General features: G+C 41.9%; 1 protein-coding gene across 3 annotated transcripts; it reads left to right on the top strand.

The window, feature by feature from the left end:
* The first annotated feature begins 850 nt into the window (after nucleotides 1-850).
* Nucleotides 851-7,223, top strand: MTERF2 (mitochondrial transcription termination factor 2). Of its 3 annotated transcripts, XM_075051756.1 has the most exons (3): nucleotides 866-894; nucleotides 3,003-3,193; nucleotides 5,007-7,223. In XM_075051756.1, exons 2-3 carry the CDS (start codon nucleotides 3,108-3,110, stop codon nucleotides 6,232-6,234), a joined length of 1,314 nt encoding a protein of 437 aa, XP_074907857.1. In that variant the 5' UTR covers nucleotides 866-894; nucleotides 3,003-3,107; the 3' UTR covers nucleotides 6,235-7,223. The 3 variants fall into 3 exon arrangements, with proteins under 3 accessions (XP_074907860.1, XP_074907858.1, XP_074907857.1); XM_075051759.1 differs by lacking the exon at nucleotides 3,003-3,193 and having other exon boundaries at nucleotides 851-890; XM_075051757.1 differs by lacking the exon at nucleotides 3,003-3,193 and having other exon boundaries at nucleotides 860-894.
* The last annotated feature ends 1,547 nt before the right edge of the window (nucleotides 7,224-8,770 follow it).

Below are 8,770 nucleotides of genomic sequence, written 5' to 3' on the forward strand. Positions count from 1 at the left end.
ATATAATAGAGGAAGATGATTCTTACCATCACAGCTCTTAACTTCTGAACTACCACCAGCAAAACACTGTAAATCCAATGACTGCATATGTGAATTCTATTCTTTCATTCTGTAGTAAGTGCAGTGATCATATGAAAGGAAATATACTGATGTAAGAAAAACCTCCCATCCACACATCAGTGTCTCCTCTCATCCAAATTTGATCCTGAAGAGATTTTTCAGGGTACTGCTGTCAAAAAGAGTGGAAGCGTCTTTGCAGAGGTTAACACGTTTGGTATCAGGGGCTTTAATTCCCGGGTGCTGTGTAACGTAACTGTTGTGGTGTACAGGGTGCAAGGCCTCACTAGCACCAGTACTTCAGTTTCAGTTCTGGATAAATCCAAGAAACAGACCATTTCTGTTACTGAATCAAAAGGATCGTTTGCCTCCCATCACAACACAGGCGCTCAAGTAGCCTGATTTTAAAATGTTCATATCTTTGCTGTCATAATACTTCGAAATGATTGATTTTTCAAATGATTTTGACTTTCGTTTATTTGCTACACTAATTCTCTCTTGAAAGTTGTTTAAATCCAACCACCCTTAACTATTTCTCATCATAACGAAGTCTATTTTAACAAGTGCCAGAACCTCAGGTGATTTTGCACGGTGAAGAGACCGTGCAAGCTCATTTACCGCGCTAATTAAGCCCAGGGTGCACCCAGACAGGCCCTACAGCACGCTGGCTCACATCGTAGGATGGCAAAGTCCCCGATTCCTGCAAACTCAGACTTAATCACTCTCCTTCGTTCCCACCCGCCGCCGCCGCCACATGGTACATCCTCCCTCCGCCCCCCCCCCCCCCCCGGGCAGTACAGGTGGTAGGGCCCGGCGCAGCGGCGGCGAGCGAGGCAGGTCAGGCGCGGCGCGGGGGGGGGAACGGGCCGGTTCCGACCGGTCCCGGCCGGTTCCGACCGCCTCACACCGGCCGCCGCTCGGCCGGCCCGCCGTCTGAGGCAGCCCCGGCCCCGCGGCCGGTGAGGGAAGCCTTGTGGCGGCCTTCAGGCGGGGTACCGCCGTTAGCGGCCCGGCTGACGTTAGGTTCGGCCTCCCGTGCTTTGACGGCGGGGGGGGGCTCGGGGCTGGACGGGCAGAGCCCTGCCGGGCCTCCCACCCTCAGGTCCCGTGCTGGCTGAGGGAAAACAGCCTCCTCCGGACCCTCCACCGCCAAGCGGAGTCCGAAGGGAGGGAGAAGGGGGTGCCGATGGGGATCGTCCGGGTGGCCGGGCTTACGCGGCCAGGCTGCGATGGAGAACTTTCCGGTTTTTCTGCACTAAAAGCACCACTTGATGACCTTTGGTTTAAATAGTGCTATGCTTCTTTAAGCTTTTTTTAAAATGTCTTTCCTTTCCTAGATGTGAGGAAAAGCTTTTCCCCCCACGAGGACGGTTGAGCAGTAGAACAGCCGAGGTGGGGAGGCTGGGTGGGCTCCGTCCACACAGGTTTCCAGGACTTGACAGGTCAAAGCAGCCTGGTCTTACCTCATAGTGGACCCCGTTTTGAGCTCTTGAGGTCCCTTCCAACCTGGATTATCTTAGGATCCTCTGTAGTTTTTTCTAGAAAGCTTTATGTCGGTCTAGCGTATTTTTGTAATCCTTCTTTACCTCATTTCCGCTACTGATGCAAAGCAGGGGTTCATTTTTTGTCTGTAAACACAGAAGTGCGAATGCTTCCTCTACTATGCATTAATCTACAAAACTGCTGCCTATTCCCGGTTCACATTCCTCCACAAGCTATTCAGGTCCTATCTACACTGCTCTCTTCTAGGTAGATACCTACTCTTCCAGGTTAATTCAGAGTTCAATGTAGGCATTTAATAGTTTAATTTAACTTTCTACAGCCTACTAAGACCTGGCTACAGTTTGCTGTAATGAGAATGGTAGTGAGCAGCATACAGTAGTCATACTGTTGCTCTCTTTAGTGAAAGATTTTGTGAAAAATACAACATGAGCAAGAGGTTGGTTTGCTGACTTTCAAAAAGTGAGATTTGTGTCTCAAAATACACATTCAGAAATTTCTGAATAAAATGAGGGATGAATTGGCCAGTTAATCGTAGTGTCCACTTCCTATAGAAGATACACATAGGAATCTCATTAAATAATGAAACTTGTAGCACCCATTTACTCTGTAGATATAGGTCACTGCGAGTGTGCTAGCAAGCAGGATCACGGGTAACTTCCAGGCAGGCATTAGTTCACTTCCTTATTGCTGTTATGACACCTGGTGATACGAGGGTGCTGCTGGCAGTGAGAGCACACAACTCGTCTAAGCTGGCTGTTTTTTTTCTTAATCTCTCAATTGATTTACAATCCCCACTGCAATATAAGTATGTAAAAAGTTACAGTGGGGTCCTGCATATTAGAACAGTAGTCCAGCATGAGCTTTAAGAGAACTCTGAACTGTTGGAATAGGTTACATACCCTGGAAATGTGATACCGTCATCTATGGACTCTGAAATACACCAAATCATAACTCTTAACCATCTTCTCAGTTTCTATAGAACACCATGACGTTAAAATCCACTCATCTTATTTTGCATGTTCTAGTTTGCTTAGTGCTTTACAAGGGCTCCTGAGTACCCCAGTCAAATGCGGTTCAGCAAATAAAGTTTTCTTTCCTTTTAGAATATTCTGTGTTTCTGCATGGATGATCCTCACTAACAGGAAAAAAGTTGATTATGATGTCAAACATTTTCAGAAAACATAAAGCTTCTTTTAAGTGAACATAACAATCCTTTCCATGTCAGATCTTGGAAATGCACAATTTATCAGTTTTTTTTAAAAGCACTATAATAGATAAAATGACTGTATTTTAAGTGACTGCATTACTCACAAGGCAATTTTGTTTAACAGCAGGATTACACATTGAAGTAAAAGTCATGGTTAGTTATTTTTCCAGTTCTTACTTTGGAAGTATCATGTGACATCCCAAACAATTTTAACAATACTTCATTTTGTCGGCAGCTTCCAGCTGAGCTGAAGGATTAATGAAGAAAGCCATGATACTTCAGAGATTTACTTACTCTGACTGGACCCACTAAATTCAATAGAACTACTCAGAATACTCAGATGCAGGCGGTTGTGTCACTCCCTGTGGAAGAGAGGCTTCAGTTTGCAGTCCCCTTGAAACAGTCACTTTTTCAAGACAGGGAAAGGTCAGCACATGAAAAGTCTGTGACTTACCTACACTCACACTGCTTCCAGGGCTGTTGGGAAAAAACGCTTGTTTTGCGGTGGAGCTTGCTGGACAGCACTTCTCACGTCACAAAGTTTATGAAGATAAAATCATTAGCCTTGGGGTTATGACACAAGCAGATTCATTAAGCAATCAGATTTTGCCTTGGAGATTTGAAGTAATACTAAAAAACAACTTACCGATAAACAGCTTCTGTTAATAACATAAGCTTGCATGTAGGAAATTATGTCTTACTCTGTTAGTTTATGATGTAGTAACATAACAAGAGTCCAGCTTTTAGAAGCTGAAAAACATCAACTTAAAGGTACACTTTCTTGAGATGAAGTATTTTACCCCTGGAAAATATTTAACTTTACCTGACAACTAGATGGGGGCTCTATCACTTAAGTTCTCTAAACAAACCATGTATTTTCTTAAAAGATGGGCTATAAAGAAAATTTTAGGAGTCTTGCATAGCTGTTCCTGCAATAGGCTTCTTGGTCTGTTATGTAGATTAGACTGCATGATTGTAACAGTCTTTCCTAAAAAAAACACCTCAAAATAATTTAACTTAATGCTCACATAGGTACTTTTTGAAGCATGCTATACTTTGGGAGAGGTGAAAGCAACTGTATAAATAGAATTGTCAAATGCACAAATTGTATTCTTGTTCTTGTTTTCAATTTGAGGAGTTCGTGTTACCAGCAGCAGCAATTTGTGCAAGTATTTCACAGACCAGCAATTCTCCCTTCCACACTCTGTGCTTCCAAAAGGTTGTTACGAGAACACCACCTAGGAAGTTAAAGATACACTTGATGATATCTCTGTTTGACTGCTGCGGCTCCTTTGGTCACTGCAGAGCAGGCGGCAGCGCGTGTGCTATTGGCGATACCTGGCAGTCAGTTTGAGCAAAGGTGGGGTATGGGGTCACCCACAACTACCCTGTGGTTGCTGTGCGGACCCCAGCACAGCCACGCACCTATTCCACAGGGTGCGCAAGGACCCTTTGCCTGCTGGGGGTGGCTGGCAATGACAGAAACAACCTGGAAACAAATAAGGCAAAACAGCGCAAAGGGCAGCTGTAGCAAAGTAGGTGCTGGAAGAGGCAAGTGAAGGCCTGAAGATGTTACAGTGTACTTGCTTCCTCCCCCAAAATACCAGTGTGCTTATTCAGAACCCAATTAACAGACTCAGCTTGTGGAAAAACACAAACATAAAGGTTTTGATGATTTTTTTCCTTAATTATAACGAGAATGATTTCACAATGCAGTTAGGCTGTGAACCGCTGCTGAAGGAGCACTGGAGGTGGGTCTCTGACACGTGAAGGAACAAGTCACGCTCCAAACAATGCTTGAGAAGTTAAGCAAATACATTCAGAAGAGTTAAGAAAGATATTTAAGCAGCTTTTTAAAAAAATCATTTAGTAGAATTAGTCAAATTAAATTGCATGAAACATTTTTCTAATATAGTGCGAGTGAGCTGTAACGTAACAACGTTAGCTGCAGGAAACGGCTGACAGTTTGGTTTTTGTATGACTGCAAGCATATGGACAGAGCGCTGCCCCCACATCAGGTCTGTTGCATCCACATGTTATTGTTCTAGTGAGGCATCCGTCAGAACATTAACCTTTCAAAAGTCTTTCCTCCCTCCCCCTTCTGCATGAAAGCTGAATTTTGTGCTAGTAACAACAAAACACTGTTGAGAGTGGTTTCTTACGCCAGCTCAGTCTAAATATCAGTGCCTCTGAGAACATTACAAGGTATAATTTGTGCCTTAAATGTGTTTTCTTGTAGTTGCTGTTCTCTCTGCATAGGACTGCGTTCCATGATGTTGAGAGGAGTCGCTCACAGTGCAAAAGATATATTTACTCTTCTGTTGGCAAGATCTCAGTATCATAACCCAGGATTGAATTTTCCCTCTGTATGGACTGAAGTAAGGAAGAGAAGCTTCCTAATACATTCCACTTACACAACGGATACAAAATCCAGAGAGGAAAATAAAAAAACCATTGATAGTCTCTACAGATTGTCAGTTGACATTAAGAAAATACGCAGACTAAAGGAATGGGTCCTTCTCCAGGATGTGGCCTATGTTAAAGAAATTGCTGATATCTTAAAAGAAATGGGAGCAGATGAGACCACTGTAGCCAACATTTTAGAACGCTGCCCAGAGGCAATTCTCCATACCCCTGCAGAGATAAACTCTCAAAGAACTCTATGGCAACTAGTATGCCAGAATGAAAATCAGTTAATTAAATTAATAGAGCAATTTCCAGAGTCTTTTTTTAGTACTCAGTATCATGAGAATCAGAAGGCAAATATACTGTTTTTTCAAGAGTTGGGACTTAAGAATAATATAATCACCAGGTTCTTGACAAGCGCACCCAGTATATTCTATAATCCTGTTGAGAAAAACAAAAACGTGATAGAGACATTACAAAGAAATTATTTAAGTTTAGGAGGTTCTGATGCAAATATGAAGATCTGGATACTGAAGCTATTGAGCCAAAATCCATTTATTTTATTAAATTCCCCCACCACAATCCAGGAGAACTTGGAATTTCTCCAGAAGAATGATTTCAGTGACCATGAAGTTCTACAGCTGCTGTCCAAACTTAAAGGTTTTATTTTTCAGCTTACTCCTACTACTATGCAGAAGAGTATGCTTTATTCCAAAAATGTCTTTAAGTGCAGTGAACAAGAATTAAAACAGCTAGTGCTGAAATGCCCAGCCCTTCTCTACTATTCTGTTCCAGTTTTGGAAGAAAGACTTGAAGGACTACTGAAGGAAGGAATTTCTGTAGCACAGATTAGAGACACACCAATGGTGCTGGAGTTGACAACGCAAATTGTTCAGTACCGAATTAAAAAACTCTCTGCTTTGGGATATGATATAAAGAGTGGAACTCTAGAAAGCTTGAATGGTACTAAGAAGGATTTTGAAGTCAATTATGGTAGGATACAATCAAAGAAGGAGAGACCAATTTTTAATCCTGTTGCTCCTGTACACATTGAAGAATAATTTGAATGCTGTACTTCAAATTACACAAAAGAAAATTATTAAAGAGAAAAGAGATGCTGGGTGGTTGAGAAGAGCCAAAAGAAATCTTAACCAGATTGTAGTCTTATACTGTGCTTTGTCCCAGAGTGGGTCTTGGGCACAAATTCATGATACAGTTGTAGCTTTCCAATACTTTCAAATAATATCATAGAAGCTGGTTATGATAAAGGTTGCCTTTTTTCCCCCGGGAGCACCTCACATGTTTTTTTGGTTCCATTTCCTTATCTAACAGGGCGTTAACTGCTTTGGATTTTCAGCTCTGTCACTGCACAGTCCAGCCTGGGATAGTGATTAGCACAATCTTTATCTGAGAAAAGGAGGGTTATTTTTCCAGCAGTGTTCAACCCACTGGTTCACTGAATTTTGGAGGCTCTTTTGGAGTTCCATTCCTTATTGCTGCAGTAAGTAGCTCTAGCTCCTGGATCCTGACCTGTAGCAGACCTCACTTCTTGGATAGGAAAACATAGGTAGAGCAGTCTGAGAACAGGGGCAGGACAGAATATTTTATTTAGTGGCTGCTGCAGTGAGGCCCTAGTATGTTTGTGTGCAAACCACAATGCAAAGAAACTATGAGACAACCTCCTTTACATTTCTGAGACTTCAAAATTTACTCCTTTTTCAAAAGGTTTGGGGCAGGAGGAAATACATTTATTGCCATTGTCTAGTTCTTAATTTCTTTTCTAGCACAGCTTAGGGAGAGAAAAGGTTAGGGAGAGACTCAAGTGAGTCCCAGAAGGATTGTAGGAGAAAGGAAAAAGTCATGCTTTTATATTTGGTGTAACAAAACTCTAGTCTGTAAACCACTGGTGATTAAAAATGACTACTAGATTTGCAAACAGCTGCCAGTTTCTAAATATATGGGTGACACTGCTTCTCAGATAACACCATACAGTAATTGTTGACAAGTGCTGGCTTTCAAAATAGTAACTATTTGACAGTGTTTAAGTTCTCAGGGGATTTTATTTATTTTCATTTACAGGCTGTGAATGAGAATGTAAAATAGTAGCATCATTGACAATCATCTCAAGAGAATTAGGATCATCAGTGATTCTGTTTCTCAGAAAGACTTTGCTAAGCAACTATTCCATACACATTCCCTCTTGACAGCAGGAGGAAAAACAGTTACACACCCCCCTCGCTCCAGGCCATTCTTCAAGGTCATTTTTAACAGACATTTTGGCAGCAAGTCCAGGGTTCCTTTTCTTAAAGAAAAGTTTTAAATTGCTGAGGCAAGCTGGTATTGAATTACTTGCTTAGATGGTGGGCTGCAAGGTTATATTTTATATAGCCTGCCACATTATCTGCTGTGAGCTTGGAAAAGGCTAGAAACATCTGGTTAGATCAGTGCCAGGATCTCAACAGCTGAAGGTCTTAAACTCACCACCATGCAGGCGAGTGTGGACGTGATGGCAGCTTGTGGGGGTAACCACTGCTCTTCTAGGAGCACGTGTGACAGCAGTGAGAATTCAAGAAGGGGCACATATCACCAGCATGATAAAAGTCAGGCTGTGTTACTAAGCCATGTCTTTGCTGACTCTTCAAAACACATTATCCTTTTTTTAGGAGGAAACTGGGAAGATAGCCATATTAAAAATTTACAGGAACTTGCCTTTATCACTTTCTGACTGTCTGCTCAGCTATTAAGCATACCACAGTACTACTTGAATTTCAAAGCATTGTTCCCCTCAGACACAAGGGGACATTTCAGCTCTCCGAGGCTATTCATAATACAACCTGTAATGCTGAACCACAGATCTGATGGATGGTTTAGGATGAAAAGGAAACCAAGATGTAGAACAGTGTTTTCCCTGAAAATTTAGTTTCAGTATTTCTACATATATCTGTTTTCAAAGTTCCTGAAACAGCTTATTTCCATCACTTACAGTATTTCCAGTGGCAATGAACAAAATGGGAAAGTGACATATTTCCTTGAGTCACAGCCTGAGTTATCACAAACTCATTTTCCATTCTGTTTCAATTTCTCCTCCTCCCCTTTCAAAACAAAAGCATAAACAGAAAGACTCCTTTTTTCTACCAGCAGACAGAAATTCATTCAATCCTTCATTCATAACTCTATGCCTGGGACCCACTTCTCTCTTCTTCACATTTATAATATTCATTTATAATAAAGCCTCACAGAAGCTCCCAATTACCAAAATGTATTGCTGAAATCTGCTTCATCTTCTTTTGCTGTTACTTGCAGTGAACATGAACCAGTTTAAACTTTAAGTCTGGCACATAAAAGCCTATAGACCAACCTTTCCTTACACAGCAAGCAGTCAGGCATACAAGTAGTCTTCATAAACATTGCCCCTTTTGAAATGGGGGCTGGGAAATGGAGAGTAAAATAAAACCACTACAAAAAAACCCTGAGACACAAGAACAATCTCACTTCCCCTGAAAATTTCAGGTCCGTATTCCATTCCACTCACTACGATCTTACAAGTGGGTATCCCCAAGCCTCAGTTCACGCAGGGAAGGAAAGGGTATGAGGTAT

Source organism: Buteo buteo, chromosome 19 (assembly GCF_964188355.1).
Source record: "Buteo buteo chromosome 19, bButBut1.hap1.1, whole genome shotgun sequence".
Lineage (NCBI taxonomy): Eukaryota > Metazoa > Chordata > Aves > Accipitriformes > Accipitridae > Buteo > Buteo buteo.